Source organism: Lycium barbarum, chromosome 1 (genome assembly GCF_019175385.1).
Source record: "Lycium barbarum isolate Lr01 chromosome 1, ASM1917538v2, whole genome shotgun sequence".
NCBI classification, from domain to species: Eukaryota; Viridiplantae; Streptophyta; class Magnoliopsida; order Solanales; family Solanaceae; genus Lycium; species Lycium barbarum.
In genome coordinates, this window is record NC_083337.1 from 149,727,218 (window position 1) to 149,752,305 (window position 25,088).

Genomic DNA, 25,088 nt, shown 5'->3' on the forward strand with positions numbered 1-25,088 from the left:
TCAGAAAGAAAAAAAATATCTGTGTCAATTGTTATATGCTGAATGCGAATAAGACATGGTTATGTTGATTTGGTAAACAGGTACGGACGGGTGCCCAGCTCGGGCACTAGTCACGGCCCACGAGGTTGGATCGTGACAGGGGGGGGGGGGTGGGGTGGGGATGGGAAGAGGAGTGGAGGCTGGTAAGAAAAAATCAAAACTTTTTTTAGATTTTTTTTTTGGGGAGAGGGGGTGGTAGAGGGGGGGGGGGGGGTTTGGTGAGGGGTGGGGGGAGGGAACCGCGAGGAGGAGGAGGACGAGAGGTGTGAAAAAGTAAATAAAAAAATCAATTTTTTTGGGGGCGGGGGTAGTGAGGGGTGGGAGGAGGAGCGGGGGCTGGTGAAAAAATAAAAAAAAATCAAAACTTTTAAATTTTTTTTTGGTGGGGCGGGGGGGGGGGGGGAGGGGGAGTGAAAGCTGGTAAAAAAAATCAAAACTTTTTTAAAATTTTGTTTTGAGGGGTGGGGGTGAAAAAACAAATAAAGAAAATTAAAATTTTTTAAATTATTTTTGATGGATGGGGGGAGGGTTGCGAGGAGGAGGAGGTGGGGGTGAAAAACAAACAAATAAAATAAATAAAAAATTAATATTTTTTTTGGGTTGGGGGGTGGGGGATTGGGAGGAGAAGGGGGGCATGGGGTCGGGGCGGGGTCTGGGCGGGGGTGAGTCAAAGTGTTAAAAATAAAACTTGAGTGCAAAGTGTTAAAAATAAAGTTGAGGATCAAAGTGTCAAAATGAAAATTTTTGGGCAACTTCAAAACCCCTTAATCACTAATAGAAAATTATCACCTCCATCTAATAATTAAAACTTGAGTCACCTCTCTTGAAATAAAAAAAAAACTAAAGAGTCACCAATAATTAAACGGAAAAAGGCCAAAATTACCCCTGAACTTTGGGAAATAGTTCATCCATACCCTTCGTTATACTTTAGGGTCAATTATACCCTTACTGTTATACTATGGGGTCAATTATACCCTTATGTCTAATAGCTGCCACGTGACATCATCCAGCCCTTCAAAATTATTTTCCCCTCAAATAATTTTTACCCACTAAAATAACCCAACCCGAATTTATTTTCTAGGCAAAGTGATACGGACCCAACCCATTACCCCTTGGCTGGAAAATTTTTTTGGATTGGATTATTTTAGTGGGTAAAAAATTATTTGAGGAAAAAATAATTTTGAAGGGCTGGGAAGATGCTATGTGACAGCTGTTAGAAATAAGGATATAACTGACCTTATAATATTATAATGGTAAAGATATAATTGACCTAAAGTATAACAAAAAGTATTAATCAACTATTTGCTAAAGTTCAAGTAATTTTGGCCCTTTTCCATAATTAAATGCCCCCAAAAACTGTGTAACTACTTAAACAAGGATATGATTTAAAAAAAGATCTCACGTGACGTGAACTGCGAGCTCCCATCTCAGCCTCTTATTTTGTGTGGTGTAGATTGAGATAGCCTTTCTAAGATCTTCCTTCTTCCCTTCTAAAACACCACCAAAAATATCAAGAACCAGGCTTTTGAGAAGAAAAAAATTACAACTGCAAAATCCCAAGTTCTATTTTCATATCTACCACTCCTACTTGCACAAGAACAGAAAGAGTAGGGAAAAAAAAAAAAATGGCCAACATGGTGATGAGTTCCTCCAAAACCTTAGTCACTTCTTCATCCTCCACCAGCCCACCATCTCCAAGATTCAACCTTTCCCTCCCTCAAATCCCTTTTCCAAAACTACCCCTCCCAAAATCACCAAAATCCCTCAAACCCCTCTCCCTCCCATCAAACCTCAAGTCCATTTCAGTCATTCTTGCAAGCTCACTAGCCATAGCACCACCTTCACTAGCAGAAGAAATAGAAAAAGCTTCTCTTTTTGACTTCAACCTTACACTCCCTATCATGATGGCTGAATTCCTTTTTCTCATGTTTGCTTTAGACAAGATTTACTTCAGCCCATTAGGGAACTTCATGGATGAAAGAGATTCTTCCATTAAAGAGAAACTGAGCAGTGTGAAGGACACATCTAGTGAAGTGAAGCAACTTGAAGATCAAGCTAATGCAATTATGAAGGCTGCAAGAGCTGAGATATCAGCAGCATTGAACAAGATGAAGAAGGAAACTCAGTTAGAAGTTGAACAGAAGATTGGTGAAGGAAGGAAGAAAGTTGAGGCTGAGTTACAAGAAGCTTTGGCTAGCTTGGAGAAACAAAAGGAAGAGACTATTAAGAGTCTTGATTCTCAGATTGCTACTCTTAGTGATGAAATTGTCAAGAAGGTCCTTCCTGTCAGTAACTAATTCTGCAAACTGGTAACCTTTTTTGGGGGTTGGTAAGATTCAGATTACTGTTTGATCAAGGATATATAAATGTGAAATACGTGGTCTGTTTATATGGTGAATCTCATGTAGTGTATGTACATCTTGGTTTTCATTGCCTGCTTTTGGTAATATGAGGTTTATTAGTAGCAGTAATTTTTTTGGACTTTGTTCAGTATTCAGACAGGTTACATGTTATGAGTTATAACAGATGAATGCGGATTGATTTTTTTTTAAACTCTTTAGCTCAAAACATTAGAATAAACATTGATTCATGAACGCACCAAACAATTAGGCACAAAGTGAGAGCAAAAGCAATTCAATTCTTTTATGTTCCAATTAGAATCTCCTCCAACATAAGCCAACCACAACCTTAAATCTGGACCAAAGAATCACCAAAAGATATCTAATAGTAACAACAATATTAATATTATTAAAAAGAACCCCTATGAATAAATTAAACAAGGTAAGCTATAAGGAGAAGAGCTCTTTAAAATGATCATGTTATGAATCAATATAGTTTAGTACTACTTATATGTTGTTTTAGTTATGGAGGTTTTAGAGAGGGATGAGGAAGATGTTAGCCCAAGATTTCCATTTCAAAGGAATGGATCACCATTGTCTTGTGTAGTACCACCATTTTTGCTCAAAGATAGCATCTCCAGAAAGAGCTTGTATTACAACAAGCTACCTGAAGAACCCCTCAAGCTCACGGTCCTCAAATTGGATGGCTCTTCCTTTGGTATTTTAATTTACTCCCTTCCTCTCAAATTATTTGTTATGCTTTCTAAAAATAACTGTCTCAAATTATTTGTCATTTTAAGAAGTTCAGGACAAATTTAATTATTTTTCCCATTTTAACCTTAGTAGTAATTGTTCTTAAAGCTTACAAACACCTCAAGATTATACATAAATAGAGTAAATATACAGTGAAGTGAAGAGAGATTATATCTTAAGACATAAATGAGGGTAAATGGTCAAAAACCCCATCATAATTAATGATTTCTTAAGGGACGTGTAAATCAGAAACACGAGAAATAACTTGAGCTGGAGGGAGTATTTCATATTTTTCTCCTAGGATTCAATTGTGAAAATGATCTCTCTCTGTGTCTGTATAGAAGAATGATTTAGAGCTAGTGAGTTAGTGAGTTCAAATAGTAATTAGCGTGTTTACGCCCTTAGAAGCGGATCCAACAATGGTGTCAGAGTAGTATTGTAAAGCGGATCCAGAATTCAGCTGCCTGGACGAAATTTTATGGGGAAATTAAGCTGTCACACGCCTTTCGGCGATTGTATTCAAACGCTTGGTCTAGTCAGCTTCGAGGTGTTTGATAAATAGTTGGTGATAGTGCAGGTAGGAAACTCGGAAAAAAGTGATACTTCGGGTGTGTTTTTGACCATTATCTCTATTGTATATGTGTGTGTATGTACATCATTTTCAATAATTTAATGTACACATTTGGTTTGATTCAAAGGTAGTAGGATATTAGGTGCTATCACAACTCACAGCGTACAACCTATATCCACCCGTAGTGTGCAAGTATTGATGTATCCTGGGGCGGAGCTAGCTTACGAAGGGGGTTCAATTGATTTCTCTTCGCTACTATACAAATAGGGTAAAAAGAACCTTTCTTTTGTTATATGTACGCATTTGAACCCCCTTGACTAGAGGAAAAGTTCTAGTAACGTAGCAAAGAGGGTTCAAAAATTGCTTTAGGTCACGATTCAAATCCCAAGTGTGACAGTTTGAATCACCTTGTACAAAAACCCTGCTCCGTCACTGGTCATGTAACATTTGTCTTTTCAAATGGTCTGATGTATTGAATTCCGTGTTTTGCAGATATTAAAGTAGCAAGGAATGGGACAGTGGCAGAGCTGAAACAGGCGGTGGAATCTGCCTTCAGTCACTTGCCAAAAACAGAACCAGGCAACGTTTCATGGTATGTGCATTGCAAAGGAAAATGCGGCATATAAATAACACAAGCAAGGATGTGTGTTTTGGGTAGGAGTTTGGAGGATCGTAAGTTGAAGGAGTTGTAGTTGAAAATTCATCTAGTAATTTCAGGAATTTTCAGAAAAAAGGACATGAATTGGGGCATTAATTTCTAAAATTCTACATGAACTCAGTTTTGTGTGCTTTAAAAAGTGAACTTTTAACACCAGGCCTTTCTCCCATGTCTCTACTTTTAGATTGTGTTCTAAGGCAGCAGTTATTAGCCTGTATTAGATCACAAGCAGCAAATGCTGGCTGAAAAATCTTTAGGGATATAGTTGTTTAAATTAAGTAGTTAATCATCTTGCTTGAGCTATATCAAGTTTTTCTGGGGTTCTTAATTTTAGCAACTAACGTCTTCTGAGGTAGCTTGCTCAAGACTTCAGCTTGATTGTCTTATGAATGAATAATTGAGAAACATGACTCAGTTTAAAGGAACTAACGGTTGAATGATGTCACTTTACATAAACATGGTAGAATGTCATGGAAGCGGGTTTCTGTCTGACATAATTGGCCCGGCTTTTTTCACTATATATCACCTTGACTAGTTCTTTCTAACTCACTAATTTTATTGCGACACTATTGCAGGTCCCATGTATGGGGACATTTTTGCTTGAGCTATGATGGACGGAAGCTACTTACTGATAGTGATCTGTTAGGAACTTATCGGATCAAGGATGGCGATAAGGTTTCTTCTCAATTCATTGGATTTTCTTGGAAAATTTGCTTTATCTAATCCTTATGTGGTTTGCTTGTTTCGCTTGTTGCTAATTCAATGGATGCTATATGTAAAGGAGATTTATAAGACTAGGAACCACATTTCAATTTGCGTTCTAGAGTATTGTTTTGATGTAGGAGGATCTGTTTGGAAATTAAGAAGCCCCTTTGAGTACGTACATCTTCATTAGCAGATAACTCTTAGGGCTCGTTTGGTACAACGGATAAGGATAAATTGTCCCGGGATTATATTTGAGATGAGTTTATCCCACGTTTGGTTGGGATAAAATCACGGTATAACCAATCCCGGGATTGTAGTGTTATTTTATCCCTGTGGGAGGGTGGATTCCAACCAAACGACCCATTAATGCACAAGTAAAAAGAGGTGAATACGGTCTGAAGAAAGATATGTAAAAGCAGGTTCATTTACGAAGGCTCCAGAGAAATTCTTTTTCATATGAATTCTCCCAACTAAAAAGAAACAGATTATTACAAGTTAAGAGGTGAATATGGGCCAAAGCAGAGAACACTGTTTTAACAAGTTATAAACTTTTTAGACCTTTCAGGGGGATTATCTTCCCATCAAATCAGATATGTGCTTTTTCCTTTATACAAGTGGAACTGTTTGAACATTTCCTTAACGCGCTAATGCTTGATGTCTTTGCATTTGCAGCTCAGTTTTATGCGGCATGTGTCCATTAGTTACAATATGGTCAAAACGCGATCCGAGAGAGAGGACCTTAATAAAAATGAACCTAGCACGTAAGTTATCTATATTGGTTTCACCCTTTTTGTTGGTTCATGTGTTCTACTATTGTTGTCTGAGCAATTTAGATTATACCATCTTTGAAAATGCATTGTTGCAGATCCAAATGCTGTGAAAGCAGACAGCGGAGAGGTGAACGAGAAGATAATCACCATCAAGTTAACTTATTAAAGAAACATCAAAATACTATTCATGACAGCAATAGGGGTGTTATTGCCAATTGTGAATCCAGGTTGGTTCATTTGTTTAGAGGGTGGTTGCCATACAAATTGGCAAGCCCAAAAAGGAGAATAAAAGGGAGGAACAGTGCATCGGGATCACGCGATGGTTTTCTCACGGACTGCTAAAAGTGTTATGTGGTTTCACAGTGATTACTACTAATCTCACAGAGAGTTGGAGGACAGAGAATAACCAACATACTTGAAAGTCTAAAATTCAAAACTGTTTTGTGTCAAAGAGAGTTGGAAAATGAATTGGAAAGCATCCACCTCTAGTTGATTCTGCATAGGAGATTAGTCATTTCTAGCATCTGTTCCCTTTCCTCATTTGCGGATGAATGTTAGTCAATTAGTTGAGTAGACATGATTTTATTTGGGGTTTGGCATGTAAGTCTTGGGAGTGTGCAAAAGAACCCCTGACATTGCTCTCCATGTACACCATTTTTTAGGTTCAGTGTAGTCAGACCTTGATTTTCATCTTTTTGCCTAAGAACACAAATGCACAAATATTCCTTGATCATTGGAAAAAGCAAATCCATCTCTCATCAGACTAGAACTTCTGCAATCTGGTTTGGGACCTCCCAAGGTTATTTAGAAAGAGTAAGTTTTGTGCACTAAAAAAAAAGGAGGGGGCAGTCCTGTGCACTAAGCATTCCGCGTTAACAGGTCCGGAGAAGGGCGAACCTTAGACGGTAAAAATTTTCGGTAAAAATTTACTCGCACAAGCCGGTCACTTATGAACTAATTATTGTTAAATCATATGATAGGCATTAATTGATAATCAAATAAAAATGTTTAACTAACCTTTTATCACAAGTCGAAATACACTGATAGAGTAAAGAATCTTTACACTGTTAATGTAGTCCAGGTAACAAAATCAGTATATGAATTAACTTATGGATCACAATTCACAGACTGTTAGTGAATATATAGTGTGGGTGAATCAAATCAAAAGATCACTTACCATCTAATAACAAATTTGTGCGTGTTAAATGCCTTTAGTTTTTGAGCAACACTAAGACTGTGTAGCTAATTAAACAAGGATATGATTTAAAAAAAGATCTCACGTGACGTGAACTGCAAGCTCCCATCTCAGCCGAAATTTTTTACCATGAGTGAGGCATAGATATGACATGATGTGTGAGGGAGTATTTAATTCAAATAATGATAGGGGACCCACCAGTCAGTCATCAATCCTCTCTATTTCTTCCTCTGTTATTTTCTCTCTTCTCTTTCCTCTTTTTTCTCATTTTTTGTTTTTCGTTAATTTTAAAACCAATTTTATTATACGCAGATCAAAATTCTTTTAAGATATTCTTCAATTTCATTGTATAGTTTTTCAACTTTTTCTTTTGGTATATATTCAATTCAAAATTCTTATACTCTGCACTTGATAAATTCAAAATTCTAAGTGTCATCAAAGTAGAGCCTGAATCTAGAGATGTGCGAAATCGGTTTAACCGATAAACTGAACTGGCAAAGTTTTAAACGCAACTGGTTTGACCTTCCACATCTTTCACAGTTAATAAAAACTTAAAGATCGAAAACTAATTGGTAGCCTCATAAAAAATATGTTGCACAATAAACAAAATTTTTAACATGAACGTTCGGTTAGACGTTAATTAATTAGAAATTAGACAATTGCATTTGCTATTATATTGAAAATCAGTATAGCTGTTTGATAAAATTGTAGTCCCATAAAAAAAATTATAATATCTTTTAAAATTCATTAACCCAATAACTCGATATCGATAAAAAAAATAACATTTTGAATAATTTTATAAGACAAAATTTTTTATTCATTGTGCGGCATATTTTTTACGGGACTAGCAATTCGTTTTTCGATTTTTAAGTTTTTATTAACTGTGAAAGATGTGGAAGGTCAAACCAGTTGTGTTTAAAACTTTGTTGGTTCAATTTATTGATTAAATCAATTTTTGCACACCTCTAAATTCGGGATATACTTTGATGACACATAAAATTTTGAATTTCTGGAGTGCAGAATATAGAAATTTTGAATTGAATATATAACAAAAGAAAAAGTTGAAAAACTAAATAATAAAATCATAGAATATCTTAAAATAGTTCGATCTGTTAATAATAGTATTGATTTTAAAATTAACGAAAAACAAAAAATGAGAAAAAAGAAGAAAGAGAAGAGAGAAAACAAAAGAGGAAAAAATGGAGAAGATTGATGATTGATGAGATAAAGTGATTGGTCCCATATTATTACTTAAATTAAATATTCCCTTACACACCATGTCATATGTGTGCCTCACCCATGGTCAAATTTCTCATCTCAGCCTCATATTTTGTGTGGTGTAGATTGAGATAGCCTTTCTAAGATCTTCCTTCTTCCCTTCTAAAACACCAACAAAAATATCAAGAACCAGACTTTTGAGAGAAAAAAAATTACAACTGCAAAACCCCAAGTTCTATTTTCATATCCACCACTCCTACTTGCACAAGGACAGAAAGAATAGGAAAAAAAAATGGCCAACATGGTGATGAGTTCCTCCAAAACCTTAGTCACTTCTTCATCCTCCACCATCCCACCATCTCCAAGATTCAACCTTTCCCTCCCTCAAATCCCTTTTCCAAAACTACCCCTCCCAAAATCACCAAAATCCCTCAAACCCCTCTCCCTCCCATCAAACCTCAAGTCCATTTCAGTCATTCTTGCAAGCTCACTAGCCATAGCACCACCTTCACTGGCAGAAGAAATAGAAAAAGCTTCTCTTTTTGACTTCAACCTTACACTCCCTATCATGATGGCTGAATTCCTTTTTCTCATGTTTGCTTTAGACAAGATTTACTTCAGCCCATTAGGGAACTTCATGGATGAAAGAGATTCTTCCATTAAAGAGAAACTGAGCAGTGTGAAGGACACATCTAGTGAAGTGAAGCAACTTGAAGATCAAGCTAATGCAATTATGAAGGCTGCAAGAGCTGAGATATCAGCAGCATTGAACAAGATGAAGAAGGAAACTCAGTTAGAAGTTGAACAGAAGATTGGTGAAGGAAGGAAGAAAGTTGAGGCTGAGTTACAAGAAGCTTTGGCTAGCTTGGAGAAACAAAAGGAAGAGACTATTAAGAGTCTTGATTCTCAGATTGCTACTCTTAGTGATGAAATTGTCAAGAAGGTCCTTCCTGTCAGTAACTAATTCTGCAAATTCGTAACCTTTTTTGGGGGTTGGTAAGATTCAGATTGCTGTTTGATCAAGGATATATAAATGTGAAATACGTGGTCTGTTTATATGGTGAATCTCATGTAGTGTATGTACATCTTGGTTTTCATTGCCTGCTTTTGGTAATATGAGGTTTGTTAGTAGCAGTAATTTTTTTGGACTTTGTTCAGTATTCAGACAGATTACATGTTATGAGTTATAGCAGATGGATGCGGATTGATGGTATTTTTTTTTACGGAAAAGGCTCAAATATGCCATTAAACTATTGAAAATGGTTTATGACACTCGTCAATAGTTTGACTCATTAATGTCATCGGCGTTACCAAGAGGGCTCATTTATGTCATTGTCGTTACCAAAATGGCTCATTCATGACATTTTTTATTAACACCGCTTTTACAATACGAGATATGACACGTAGCCTTCAATTAGAGGTCCACGTTATTTAATTAAACCAGCTCAATTTTAAATCTCAAATTAATAGAAAGTCCGACTCAAATTAATGAAAAATGGCATGAATAAGCCATTTTGGTAATGACGATGGCATAAATGAGTTAAACTATTGACGAGTGACATAGATGAGCCATTTTCTATAATTCGATGACATATTTAAGCCTTTTTTGATTTTTTTATACTGACGATGGACATATAGGTTAAGCTCTTTAGCTCAAAATATTAGAATAAACATTGATTTTTTTTTTTTTTTGGTTATTATTATTAATATTATTATTTTTGAAAAGTTGAAAACTGTATATCCAACTTTTTGTTTCAAGTCATACTCCGTTTAGTATTGAAATGAAGTAGGCAAGAATAGAGGCTACTGGACATTGAGGATTTATATTAGCCGGTCGATTCAAACTAATTTGAGAAGGTCACAGTTAATTAATCAATATGATGATACTTATTTTAGGTTTCCTCAACCAATTTGAACCTGATTAGGGTGAACTACAGATTTCACAGTCAAACCATGATAACACTGAGATTCCTTTACACCTTAAATGTGTATCTTAACAAAAAGAGAAGATACGATAATTGCATTCACTGAAAGATATATGAGAATTTACCTTACGGTATTTAGCGTGCGAGTGAAATGAATAATCCAAAAAAATATGATTGGTTCGGTCACATTACCTTGATTTTGGAAGGATTGTTAACCTCAAATTTATGAGTATCTCACTGGTTGAGATCCACTTAAATAAGTAAAATATTTCGTAATCTACAACTATTAATTAAATTACATAATATACAACATATACACTATATTTAGGGTATATGTATGATTTTATATCATAGATAAAAAAAAGTTGCTATGAATGAAAGGCTAATAATAAGGAGTTTCCTATATTAGTGATAATCAAATTAAATGCATATCAGAACACATTAATTATTTTTCTAAACATCCTAATATACTCAGCTAGCATTTTAATCCATAAAATAGTATACTACTGTTTATATGATATGTATTATACAATTTCTTGAACAAGTGTATATATTTTTGTACTTATATATTATGTATATTTCACTATTATATACTATATATAATATTATTTTTTATGTATATTAACTAATATATATTATATATAAAATAATTTCTCATGTATAGTAAAGAAAAGGTGTGTGCGAGTGTGTATATATATATATATATATATATTTGACCACATACATTATTGTATATATTAGGCATATATTTTTTATTATATTAAATATATACAAATATAAATTTAATTGACTTAATTTTCCTATTTCAGGAAGAGAGAAAAAAATTGAATAATTAATATGTGATGGCAGAAAGGAAGCCAAGTTTTATCGGATGGGGTGCCAATTATTAATTAAGATCCTTTATATATATATTTGACCGCATACATTATTGTATATATTAGGCATACATTTTTTATTATATTAAATATATACAAATATAAATTTAATTGACTTAATTTTTCTATTTCAGGAAGAGAGAAAAAATTGAATAATTAATATGTGATGACAGAAAGGAAGCCAAGTTTTATCGGATGGGGTGCCAATTATTAATTAAGATCCTATTTTAGTGGTAATTCATAAGTAATTATATTATTCTTTCTATATATTGTGTATTGTATATTTTATATGTTATTGTAGAGTACAATTAGCTGGCACATAGAGTAATATATTCATATATTAGGTATATCGTAATATTACATATTATATACACAAATAATATTATTATATTATATACTATATATAATATACAAACTTAAATATACTAATTTCTACTATTATATTCACAAACATGTTGTTATCATTTTTTCAGTTAAATATACCAATTTGAATATACATATGCTTTTTAAGTTATATTTTCATGTACAGTTTTTATACCATATTTCCATATATCATATCTTTTCATGTATTTTTCTTAATATTAATATATTCAAATAATTTCTTTTAGTCACAAAAAATAATTGAATCATCATCAAGTGAAATTAAAAAAAAATAAAAAAAAATAAGAAGGAGGAAATGAAAGAAAAAAAGTCTTTTTAAAATGGTAGATGGAATATGGGATTTGAAGTTGATTTTGCTATGTTTATTTGGAAAATTACATTCTAGAGAGAAAGTAAAAAGTGGATATGAATTAATTTTTGTAACTCCTAAAATTAAGTATTATTAATATTTTAGGAATGTAAAAAGTTGTATTTTTGTAATTAAGAAGTTAAAATTTTGAATAAGTTATATTTATGTAATTTTTTAAAAGTAGTTGTAATCTTATTAATTACCATTTGAAAAAGTTGTATTTGTGTGACTTTGTTTTTCAAGCTTTGTTGTTATTATTCAATCAATTCATGAAAATCACAGACCGTAAGCAATAGATCTTGGCCTAACTCAATTTCAAAAGCTTGATGATAGGGTGATGATTGCCTAAGTTCATTAAGATCTTGTTGTTGCATTGAAAGAGATAAATGTTGACTAATCTGAATAACATTAAACTTGGTAAAATAAAATGGTTGAATAATTGAAAAATAAGACTATTCAGAAATACACATTGAATGTTAAGATTACGCATTGAATTTCTGATAGTAGATCGAAATGAAACTCTATTTTTTAATTGTTCAACTATAAATTCCGCAAGAATATTAGAGTCTTCTTAAGGTTTTGCAATTCTTGTGCCCCACCTTTTTGTATTTTTCTACTATAACCTTGAATGATCTAATTTTTGTAACTCAATAAAATTTAGTTGTCCTATATAATTGGTGCTTTAAAAGCAAAACCCTGGGCCTAACATTTATCTTTTAGATTAACTACACTAAACACCCATATATTATGACTCACTTATGAATAAACTTTTTATTTTTTAAAATCAAACACTTATATTTTATATACTATAAAAATACTGTACTTATCCCCGCATGAGGTATATCCGTAACTAAATGTACTAATATATACTTATTAAAAGACACATCAAAAATATAAATAAGATATTTTTCCGGAGTTATTTTTGTGAAATTTTAAAATGAAGATTAAAAAAATTGACAATTTTTTTACTCGTGTCTTTGTTTTAAAAAAATAAATATATATTTGCTGACACATTTATCGTTCGCAAGTCATAGATAGGAAACGGGACACCAATTATTTAATAAGGTATATCAACTATTAGTAATTACTTTCTCGCACTTTAAATATGTAAGATATTTGTAATTTTATTTAATTATAATATTTATTATATAGAAATTTCTCTTTTTTTATTTTAGTTTTCTTATTTCTTCTTTCGCTTGAAAATTACCATGAATATACTTACTTAGATGAAATTTCATTTGTGTAGAATTTTCTTTATATAAAAGGTTTAAACTTTTTAGAAAAAGGATAACATCATAGGGGGTGTAAGTGCAGGATTTTCGTAATATAGGGATATTTAATTTTATAATATAGAAGATCTATCCGTAATTGAATCATAATACAAATAGTTCATTAACCCTTTATTTTAAGAGCCACGAGTTGAACGCAATCTCCTAGGCCTTGCAAGCACCACAAATTTCTGTAAATTCCTAATACAGTGGAACAAAAAAGAAAAAGAAACACTTTATAGAGGGGACGTGAAAGTTTTAAATGAGGACTAATGAAAAGTAAATTGATTAATAGAATAATAGCATGTGAGAGACCCATGCCCTCTTTAGGTAGTTTAATTACACTTGTCCTGTCCAAAAATATTGGATCCTTTTATATATAAGGTCAAGCAACAAATTAATATTCGTTTTAATAGCCAAATGCTTCCAAAATTGATTGCAAAATAAGGTAAAGCAAATTATCCATGCTCACTTAAACTTTAAAGAACGAATGGTCAAGTACATGTTTTAATAGCCAAATGCTTCCAAAATTGATTGCAAATTTTATTTTGTAGTTTTTTCTCTTAAGTGATACTTTGAGAAACCTCAACATTACATAAGGTATTAAAGTAGAAACCGCAGCATTCTCAAATAAGTACTTCTTAGATTACCTCTATCAATCTATTTATTCCAGATTGCCCGAAAACATATATAGCAACAATCTTAAAAATGTTACAGTAACATTTACACTCGATGTTTATACCGAGTCAATGAATGTACGATATATATATATATATATATATATATATATATATATATATATATATATATATATATATATTTAACACTTAACCACGATTAACCGATATACATTCTCACTTTGATTTTTTGATTTTTCGGTAATTATTTAGATAGGTGTAAACACTCGGTAAGAATGAGTATTTACCAAATGTTACTCTATCACTAAAAGATCTAACATTTGCAAATACCATAAACATTATCTATTACAAAAATGCTAAGCGATTTCACATAGGTCTATAAAATTAGGCCCTGCTTGGATTTTATCATATGTGCTACAAATCCTAGGGTCAACACGAGATAAAAACAAATTAAAAAAATAATTTTTATTTTATTTTATTTTCTCCTCCATCCACTCAGTAGAACCATTTCCTCTGTAGGTACTCTATCATTTGATAATTGAATATGAGATTACATTCTGCTTTTTTTTTCTTTTCTTTTCTCTTCTTTTTATTGCTCCTGCGCCTATGGCAAGCCAAAGCCCGAACCAAACCCCCATTGTCTTGTGGAATTAGTTTAAGTTTTTATCATAATGCAAGAAAAAATTCAGGTAAGTATATACAACATATTGGTTGAATAATAACCAAAAAAAAAAAAAAAAAGTTAAGTTACTATGGAGTGGATAAATTTTAACTTATATAGAAGCATGAGTTTGGATGTCATGGGCGGCTTTCCAGCCATGCCCCATGACCCCTTGGGCGCGCCCCATGGCGCCATGGCAAGCCTCTCAACGCCTAGCGCCATGGACGGCCCCGTGGTCTCGGACGCCCCAAGTGACAAGGTTGCTTCTGCCTATGTCGCCCCATCAATTTCCCTCGCGCGCGCCCCTGTGCTGGCCGTGCCCCAACGCGTGCCCAGCGCCCAATGTCAGTGCAGCCCAGCTACAGTGCCAGCGCCCAGCACCTAGCGCCCGCGCCCCAGTGCGCGCGCGCACCGTGCCTTGCGCGCATGACAGTGCCCCGACCGAGGGTGCACATGGACCTGCTCTAGTTAGGTCTCTTTTGTTGTAATTATAGAGTAGTTTACTTTATGTAATTTTGGTTGTGTTTCTCTAGCAAAACCATGTCTAGCTCTATGACTTGGGTTTTTATTTTTAAAGCATTATTAGGGGGGATCAAACAATCAAAACTTTCAAGCAAGCAATCAATTCTCTGTACTGGTGTCTCTCCCCCTCGACACCGCTTGCTCTCATTGTAATCAATTTTCATTAATGCAAACAAGCTCTCTTTCTTTCTCATTCTCAATTCACTTTTCTGTTCTCTCAATTGTTCCTGACATTGGTTTTCCCGCACGGCACTGACAGTCTCGTCTAGCGTGCGGAGGGGACCCCGGTTGGCGGATAGCAACTTTGGAATCTTCGGTTGCTTAGCCTTACGTCGCCCTTCCAAGAAGTCTCAGGAAGGCGCCGCGTAACAGTTGGTATCAGAGCTTAGGCTCGACATCGGACGAGGGAACACGTTGCTATTGTCATCATTTTCTGACCATGGTGAACCATGGAGACCGCCTCTTGGTTTTGGAAACGGCGGTCAACAGATTTCGACCCGTGCCTGAAAGGGTGGAGGACCTGGACCGCAGGATGCGGCAGGCCGAACAAGACATTGTAAACATTGCTACTGACACTGATGCAGCCGCACAGGCGGCCGCCACACAAAGAGATGAGGACCTAGCCCATAGGACTCAGGAGGCAGATCGACTGACTGCCATGCAAGTAACCATCGACAATTTGACTAATCAGATCAATGTTGTCAATGCTGCCTTACAAGGCCTACTCCGAGGAGGGGGCAATCCCATTGGGGGCGCGGCAAACATTGCCCTGGCACCCCAGAAACTCAAGATTCCTGAACCAAAGCCCTACCAGGGTTCTCGAAATGCCAAAGAAGTGGAAAATTTTATCTTTGACATCGAGCAGTACTTTGACGCTGTGGGCGAACTGGAAGAGCCAAAGAAGGTCGCAACTGCTGCCATGTATCTACAAGGCGACGCCAAACTCTGGTGGCGTGTTAAATATGAAGCCATAAAAGCGGGCGAGGATGCTCTTGAGACATGGGAAGAACTAAAAGCAGCCATCCGCTTACAGTTCTTCCCCGAGAACGTCGAGTATAATGCACGGAGGAAACTTCGGGAGCTCAGACAAACGAAGTCAGTCCGAGATTATGTCCGCGAGTTCTCTGCCCTCATGCTGAACATAAGGGACATGGGCGACAAGGACAAACTTTTCACGTTCATGGAAGGCTTGAAACCCTATGCCCGCATGGAAATACAAAGACAGAGGGTGGATACCTTGCCCAAGGCCATCCAAGCCGCGGAATGCCTCAGTGACTATCAAGTGGATGCTCGAAAGGATAAACCTCAACCACCAGCCCGTGGGGGATTCAAAGGGGGCCAATCCTACAATGCTGGCCCCAGCAGAAGTGGGGGAGATCGTAGTGCGACCAAATCAAAAGGTTCTTCCTCAGGCAGCAATAGTGCTGCATCTCATAATAATGATCGGGGGCGGAAGCCCCCCTCAGGGTGTCGTCATTGCGGCGGACCACATTGGAACAATGAATGCCCACAGGCACAGATGAACGCCCATCAAATTTTGGATGGTGGGACGGATGATGAGGATGATGCGGATCAGACAGAACCAATAGGTGCCTTCAATGCACTTGTTTGTTCCATTTCCAATGCTGTAGAAGGCACCAGTGCCGGCATATGCAAAAAGAAAGACCCAAGCTCAACGGCCAAGAAGGGAAAAACAAAGGCAGGCAACGGGCCTCCTCCCAGAAAGGAGAAGACCCTGATGTTTGTCGACTTGAGAGTAAATGGCAAGCCTATTAAGGCCATGATAGACACAGGCGCTACGCACAACTACTTGGCCACCACAGAAGTAGAACGCCTTGGTCTAGTTGTTGGAAAGGGTAAGGGTCGTGTCAAAGCTATCAACTCGCCACCCCAATTGGTGGGCGGAATAGCCAAAGGAGTGCCGGTAAAGATGGGTCCTTTTGAAGGCAAGTTCGACTTGCGGGTTGTGATCATTGACGATTTCGACTTGATAGTGGGGTTGGAATTCATGAGGCAAACTAACATCATTCCCATACCCTATGCGGACATGCTTCTGATGATGGGAGCAAACGGGGCCAAACCTTGCATTGTCCCGTGCACAACCATAAAGATGGCATCAGGAAATATCTCTGCATTGCAACTGAAGAAGGGGGTCCATCGACAAGAACCCACGTTCCTAGCTACCCTTTGCAATGAAGAGATTGAGTCTTCTTCAGGCCCCATTCCAACGCCTGTGAAGGAGCTCATGAAGGAGTTTGAGGATGTCATGCCACAAGACATGCCGAAGCGACTCCCGCCTAGGCGGACGGTCGATCATGAAATTGAATTGGTGCCTGGCGCGAAGCCACCTGCCCGCGCACCCTACAGAATGTCACAACCCGAACTCACCGAGCTTCGGAGACAATTGACGGAGATGCTGGACACGGGGATCATCGTTCCCTCCAAATCACCTTATGGGTCACCTGTACTATTCCAAAAGAAACATGACGGTACCCTAAGGCTCTGTGTTGACTATCGAGCTCTCAACAAGATCACCGTGAAGAACAAGTATCCCATACCACTAATGGCGGACTTGTTTGATAGACTGGGCGGAGCCACAGTGTTCACCAAAGTAGACCTGAAGACAGGTTATTGGCAAGTCCGCATTGCTGAAGGAGACGAGTCCAAGACGACATGTGTAACCAGATATGGCTCGTTCGACTTCCTGGTCATGCCGTTCGGCTTGACCAATGCTCCGGCCACGTTTTGCACCCTAATGAACCAGGTCTTTCGAGAATACATTGACGAATTTGTGGTAGTATACCTGGACGACATTGTGGTGTACAGCAAAACGTTAGGCGAACACCTGGAGCACCTGAGGAAAGTCCTAACTCGGTTGCGAGAGCATGAATTGTACGTAAAGCTGTCCAAATGCTCTTTTGCCCAAAAACAGATTGACTTCCTCGGGCATGTTGTTGAAGAAGGTCGCATCAAGATGGACCAACAAAAGATCAGGGCTATCACAGATTGGCCACCACCCAAGGATATCCATGCCGTGAGGGCTTTCCTTGGCCTATGCAACTTTTATCGGCGGTTCGTCAAGGACTACTCCCTCATTGCATTACCACTGACGGAACTCCTCAAGAAGATCACACCTTGGGATTGGTCGCCAAAGAGAGCAGACGCTTTCAATTCACTAAAAGCGGCTATGTCTAGTAGCCCTGTCTTGGCCTTGCCTGATTTGACCAAACCTTTCGAGGTGGAAACGGATGCCTCCGACTACGCCTTGGGCGGAGTCTTGCTACAAGAGGGGCACCCGGTGGCCTACGAGAGTAGAAAGTTGAAGGATGCAGAACGGCGCTATGCGGCTCACGAGAAAGAATTATTGGCTGTTGTCCACTGCTTGCGCCTTTGGAGGCACTATCTTCTGGGATCCCCATTTGTGGTGAAGACGGATAACACGGCTGTCAGTCACTTCATGACCCAGCCAAGTCTAAATGGCCGCCAGGCCAGATGGCAGGAGCTCCTAGCGGAATTTCACTTCAATCTGGAATACCGAAGTGGGAAGACCAACCATGTTGCGGATGCACTTAGCCGAAGGGCCGATCTAGCATCGGTATGCTTGCTCGCCACCCTCAGGGGGAGCGAAGTAGCTACCACCATAAAAGATCAAATACAGGATCTTCTCAGCAAAGACCCTTCGGCACAGTACTTGGTCGACCTAGCAGGTCAAGGGAAAACTCGCCAGTTCTACATGGAGGACGGGTTCTTGAAGGCAAAAGGAAACCGCCTTTATGTTCCTAAAGGAGGAGATTTGCGGAGAACTCTCCTAATGGAATGTCACGATACTCTATGGGCAGGCCACCCGGGAGAAGAGCGTACCATGGCACTGCTACGCCGTGCATATTATTGGCCCCAGATGGCAGATGATGTCGCTCAGTATGTGAAGACTTGCCTAGTATGCCAGAAAGACAAGTCCGATCGCTTGACGCAAGCGGGCCTGTTGGAGCCATTACCTGTCCCAAAGAGGCCTTGGGAAAGCGTCTCATTGGATTTCATCACCGGCTTGCCCAAGGTTGGAGATCTCACGACTATCTTGGTCGTGGTTGATCGGTTTTCCAAATATGCTACTTTCATTTCAGCACCCAAGTATATATCAGCAGAGGAGACAGCTCGACTCTTCTTCACCCATGTTGTCAAATATTGGGGTCTGCCCAAGGATATTGTTAGCGATCGTGACTCTCGCTTCACTAGCAACTTTTGGACCCAGCTCTTTAAGTGCTTGGGGTCTAAATTGAGTCACAGCTCAAGTTTTCACCCACAATCCGATGGCCAGACGGAGCGGTTCAATGGCATGTTGGAGGAATACTTGCGGCACTTTGTTACCGGCTCGCAGAAGAATTGGGTGAAGCTATTGGATGCGGCCCAACTGTGTTTCAACTCACAAAAGAGCTCTAGCACAAACAGGAGCGCTTTTGAAATTGTTACCGGGCAGCAACCGCTACTCCCACACACTGTGAATGCCCCAAACATGGCCAAATCTCCACGAGCAGCTAGCTTCTCGAAAGAATGGAAGCAGAATTTAGAGATAGTGCGGAGCTATCTAGTGAAGGCACAAAAGCGGATGAAGAGGCATGCAGATCAAAATCGCCGCTTTGTGGAATATCAGGTTGGGGACAAGGTGATGGTGAAGATCCCAAAGAGATACCTATTTGCAGGGGTCCATGACCCCCGCCTGTTGCAAAAATACATTGGCCCTCTGTCCATTGAGAGGCGCATTGGGAAGGTAGCATACCGGGTGGATACCCCAGCTTGGTGGAAGATTCATCCTGTGTTTCATGTCAGTCTTCTAAAGCCTTTTCGAGAAGACAAAGAAGATCCTTCACGCAGCCAGCTCACAATACCCAGTATCCGAGGCCCACAAGCAACCGGAAAAAAGATAGTAGAAGCCATCCTCAACGATCGAGTCATACATGCCTCAAGAAAAGATCACCAAGAGTTCCTGGTGAAATGGTTGGGATGTGATGCCGAAGAGAATACATGGGAGAGAGGCACCAGCCTCAAAGCCTACAAGCACCTGATCGATGACTATCTTGCAAACAAGGCGCCGAGGACGTCGCCAACTCAGGTGGGGGAGAATGTCATGGGCGGCTTTCCAGCCATGCCCCATGACCCCTTGGGCGCGCCCCATGGCGCCATGGCAAGCCTCTCAACGCCTAGCGCCATGGACGGCCCCGTGGTCTCGGACGCCCCAAGTGACAAGGTTGCTTCTGCCTATGTCGCCCCATCAATTTCCCTCGCGCGCGCCCCTGTGCTGGCCGTGCCCCAACGCGTGCCCAGCGCCCAATGTCAGTGCAGCCCAGCTACAGTGCCAGCGCCCAGCACCTAGCGCCCGCGCCCCAGTGCGCGCGCGCACCGTGCCTTGCGCGCATGACAGTGCCCCGACCGAGGGTGCACATGGACCTGCTCTAGTTAGGTCTCTTTTGTTGTAATTATAGAGTAGTTTACTTTATGTAATTTTGGTTGTGTTTCTCTAGCAAAACCATGTCTAGCTCTATGACTTGGGTTTTTATTTTTAAAGCATTATTAGGGGGGATCAAACAATCAAAACTTTCAAGCAAGCAATCAATTCTCTGTACTGGTGTCTCTCCCCCTCGACACCGCTTGCTCTCATTGTAATCAATTTTCATTAATGCAAACAAGCTCTCTTTCTTTCTCATTCTCAATTCACTTTTCTGTTCTCTCAATTGTTCCTGACATTGGTTTTCCCGCACGGCACTGACAGTCTCGTCTAGCGTGCGGAGGGGACCCCGGTTGGCGGATAGCAACTTTGGAATCTTCGGTTGCTTAGCCTTACGTCGCCCTTCCAAGAAGTCTCAGGAAGGCGCCGCGTAACAGTTTGGAGGTGGTATCGTCGTCTACCTCCAACTCATGTAAAAAAAAAAAAAAAAAAGTGGATCCCATATTAAAAAATCAAGCAATATCCATGTAATTCTCAAAGTATCCCCATTAAGTCAATAATGGTCACATGCGGAGAAAAGGACCAAAATCATCCATAATGTTTGGGTTTGGATCAAAATCATACATATTCTTTCACATGGTGCACTAATAGTACATTATGTTTGCATAAGTGGTGCACTTTTAGTCACAATCCCAAATAAATTTAACGGAAAAGAACAAAAATGCCCCTGAACTTTTAGAAAAGGTATAAAAATACCCTTTATTCATCTATTTTGCTAAAACTACCCCTCAATTCAACTTTTTGGCTCATTTATTCCCCTTGACTAACGGACAACACTAATTTATTTATTTTTAAAAAAAAATTAAATTGCACATGACATTTTATTATTGAAAAATTGATTTATTCTTTTAAAAGAAATCTGAAAAATCGTTATTTGTAGAATAAGGAAAAATAATTTTTCAACATCCATTTCTTTAAAAAAACAAATGTAGTAAGCCTTATATATATATATATATATATATATATATAAAACAGAATTGGATTTTCATTAAAACATGTGGAATTTTTTTAAGTTTGGAAAAAATAATTTAACGGGTGGAAACCCCATTTTTGTTTTTAGAAAATTCAATTTTTAAATCTGAAAAACTGATTGTTTTTTTAAGTAAAATGTGCAAAACTAATACTCCATAATTTTCTTCTAGATTTAAAAAAAGATAGTTTTCTGATTTTTTTTTTTAAACACAGTTTTTCCATAAAAAATTTAATTTTTTCAGATTTTTATAAAAATCCAATTTTTCACATTTTGAAAAGAAAAAACATTAGTGTTGTCCGTTAGTCAAGGTTTTACTCGTTAAAAAAAAGTTTTCCAAATTTAAAAAAATTCCAAGGTTTCAGATTTCTTTTTAAAAGAATAAATCAATTTTTCAGTAATAAAATGTCATGTGCAATTTAATTTTTTTTAAAAAAAAAAATTAGTGTTGTCTGTTAGTCAAGGAGAATAAATGAGCCAAAAAGTTGAATTGAGGGGTAGTTTTAGCAAAATAGAAGAATAAAGGGTATTTTTATACCTTTTCTAAAAGTTCAGGGGCATTTTTGTTCTTTTCCGTTAAATTTATTTGGGATTGTGACTAAAAGTGCACCACTTATGCAAACATAATGTACTATTAGTGCACCATGTGAAAGAATATGTATGATTTTGATCCAAACCCAAACATTATGGATGATTTTGGTCCTTTTCTCTCACATGCGTGTCAACCCATTAGTGGGAGCAAATGAAATCATTGTACAACAAAAAAATATACCCCATTTTATTTGTCTTCTTCAAAAGGTTAAGTAGCCAAATCATACAATTTCCTTTCCTTTCTTATATTAGCCTGAGATCTAATCTAGATATTTAACTGTTGTATTTGCTATTCCGTCATGTCCTTTATTTGTTATGTTTACTAAAATAAATATACTTAAAATATTTATATTTTAAAATAAGATAGAATTTAATTACTTTTTCATTTTTATTCTTACTCTAATAAATGTGAAAAGAGATTAATGTCGTAAAATAAAAAATAATATTAAATGGAGATCAAATAATAAATAAGGTAAATCAGTCAAATTCTAATTCTAATTGACGTTTTCTTAAAAAAAACGTGCAAAAGACAACACGACAAGTAAAATGAGCTAAACCAAGAATATTCACCAAAAATTAAAAAATTGTAGTTCTTCGTTTAAATAGAAAATCAAATTTCTACTTTGTTTCGTTTTAAATATGTAAAATTAATTTAATAATTTGAACTAATGTAATTTGATTTAATTTTATAATTATCCAAATCAAAATTTGGTATAAAATAATAAGTATTGTTTAGGTCTAATCTACATACATTAACAATAGAATATTTTACACCTTTAAATTAATCGAATTAAAATTCAAGTTATCAACTGATGCTTAAATATTGCTATTGTTTTGTCTCACAAGGGGAAAATAGTTTCCTTTTAAACAAGTCTTCTCTTTTAAAAAGTATTAATAAATTTTTGCAAACTTTGTATTCGTAGCAAACATTAATATAATAAAGTTTTGGATACGCAGCACAAACTACAGTGTTATATTAATAGTGTTTTGAACATACAACTTATTAGTAATATAAGTAAAAAGATTCAAGCGAATTTTTATTTAAAAAGCTGACAAAATAATGAATAAAATAATTGCAATTTGAGAAATTATATAACCAATTAACATTAATAAGAACAAATTTTGAAATAAAAAGAAAAATATATGGGTCAAAAAAATAATTTGATGTGTAAGTATATAACATAAACTTTAGTGGAATTTAAATAAATTTTTAAAGAAAATACATTTATGATGTGAGACTACACGATAATATTTTCACTAAATTGATATAAATGATAAAAGTACTTATTAGCAATATATCATTGTAATTATGAAAGAAGAACAGAAGCAAATATTGTATCATGCTAACAACTTTTCTGCTATATGTCGAGATAAATTACGCATTTGAATTATGCGCTGAACTTTCTAATTTTTATTTGTGAATGATAAATAAGAAAGGATTGATCTTCAGGAAAATAATGTATAATGACTCACGATTATTGTATAAAATACAATTCAATCTAAGAAGCAAATATATATCTTTTCAAACCTAATAAATTTATAGCATTAAACGATAGTAAAAAGCAATAGAATGTTAGATTCTTAGTGCTTTACAACTTAAGAAATGAATGTTCTCATAATTAAAAAATAATAAGTTATGTTACTTTATTAAATTATACTACTAAAGTTTTGGTTAGGATCAGTAGAATGTAAAGATTTCAACGAAACAAAAACTTTGAGATGAAATGAATCCAAATAATTTTTTGTACATACTTCTTCGAACGAAAATGTTTTCATACTAATATTATGTTTGTCGTTAGCTTATATTAGGCCTATCGCACGGGCATCAACATCTAGTTACCTTAGATGTGTAAAAATTTGCACTATATATAAGTGAATAGTTCTTAATTTGGTGCTGGATATATACATCGTTTGGAGCCAATATTGGGGTAACGTATGGGTGTAAACTAACCTATTACAAGAGGCTATTTACCATTTTTCAAAGTTATCTACAGTCTTTGTTTAATAACGTATCGTTATAAATTGTAGAGAGGTTACATACAACTGGATTGTCAATAACTAAATTGTGTAAATATTTTTTACAATATCAATGCATTGAACTTAAACTTTTCGTTACAAAGACAACTTCACAAGGCGAACAATGTTTCACCTACTTATTATCACAAACTACAAATTATTGTACACGCGACTAAAAGAAAACAATTTAATAAACAAAACAAAAAAGCAACCTACCTTGATAACAAATCAGACAAACACAAATCAAGAACAAATCAAAACACAAACATCATTTTACAACCCAATGATTAATTAAACAATAAACTTCAGGAGTACTATCTAGCCACCAAATCTTGAAATTTGATGCTTTAATTTCCCCCTCTAGCTAATATATAATTAACCACACTTGAAACCAGTGGGAACTTTCTTAGCACAAGCACTAACCAAAGCACTAAGTGCAACAGGAATATCCAACTTGACAATCCCAAGCACATTAGTCTTAATGGCAGTGCAAAGGCAAGCTGCAACTTCCAAATCAGCCAAACCTTCAAGCAATGTGCAACAAGGGCTTGTCACTTGGCTACCAAGTGCAACATTTACAAGACCAAGGAGGTTACCACAAACACCAAGCTTCAATGTGTCCCTTGGGCAAAAGGGGTTCACTGGGGGTGCCTTTGGTGTTGGGTTAGGCTTTGGCTTTGGCTCACATGGACCACAAGCACTAGTGAATGTGGCAAAAATGAGAAGGGAAAGAATCAAAATGGTGGAGGAGAGGGTGGCCATGATTGTATAGAGAGCTTCGGAGTAACTAGGCTTCGAGAGTTTGGGTGAGGTGCCATTGTATCAGGAAAGGAGTTTATATTTATAGAGTTTTAACTTCTTTACATGGACAAACTAAGAGAAATTTTACATTATCAAATTATTTAAAAGATAATTATAAGTGACTTATGTTGTTTAGATTCTCTAAAAATGTCATTGTGCCCATGTCGGATTCTTAAAAAATGCACATCATTTGTGGAGCATTTTGGAGGATTCGACATGTGCATTTTTGGAGGATTAGATAGAGATGCGGCGGCCAAGGGCGCATGTAGACTTTTGGCTACAGATTCATTTGAAGTCACAACTTTCGATACGAAATATATGTGTGTGTGTAAAAGGCTACTAA

At 36.7% G+C, this 25,088-nt stretch overlaps 4 protein-coding genes across 4 annotated transcripts; 3 read left to right on the top strand and 1 right to left on the bottom strand.

Moving 5' to 3' along the window:
- The first annotated feature begins 1,537 nt into the window (after window positions 1-1,537).
- Window positions 1,538-2,523, top strand: LOC132643626 (ATP synthase subunit b', chloroplastic-like). The gene has a single exon (XM_060360100.1). It carries the CDS (start codon window positions 1,665-1,667, stop codon window positions 2,334-2,336), a length of 672 nt encoding a protein of 223 aa, XP_060216083.1. The 5' UTR covers window positions 1,538-1,664; the 3' UTR covers window positions 2,337-2,523.
- On the top strand, window positions 2,238-6,582 carry LOC132643616 (uncharacterized). Its single transcript, XM_060360090.1, has 6 exons — window positions 2,238-2,368; window positions 2,902-3,096; window positions 4,195-4,294; window positions 4,936-5,035; window positions 5,738-5,826; window positions 5,931-6,582. Exons 2-6 carry the CDS (start codon window positions 2,904-2,906, stop codon window positions 6,175-6,177), a joined length of 729 nt encoding a protein of 242 aa, XP_060216073.1. The 5' UTR covers window positions 2,238-2,368; window positions 2,902-2,903; the 3' UTR covers window positions 6,178-6,582.
- A 1,806-nt stretch (window positions 6,583-8,388) lies between these two features.
- Window positions 8,389-9,461, top strand: LOC132643632 (ATP synthase subunit b', chloroplastic-like). The gene has a single exon (XM_060360111.1). It carries the CDS (start codon window positions 8,541-8,543, stop codon window positions 9,210-9,212), a length of 672 nt encoding a protein of 223 aa, XP_060216094.1. The 5' UTR covers window positions 8,389-8,540; the 3' UTR covers window positions 9,213-9,461.
- A 14,669-nt stretch (window positions 9,462-24,130) lies between these two features.
- On the bottom strand, window positions 24,131-24,773 carry LOC132643640 (14 kDa proline-rich protein DC2.15-like). The gene has a single exon (XM_060360121.1). The coding sequence runs from the start codon at window positions 24,704-24,706 to the stop codon at window positions 24,320-24,322; it is 387 nt and encodes a 128-aa protein (XP_060216104.1). The 5' UTR covers window positions 24,707-24,773; the 3' UTR covers window positions 24,131-24,319.
- Between the last annotated feature and the right edge of the window lie 315 nt (window positions 24,774-25,088).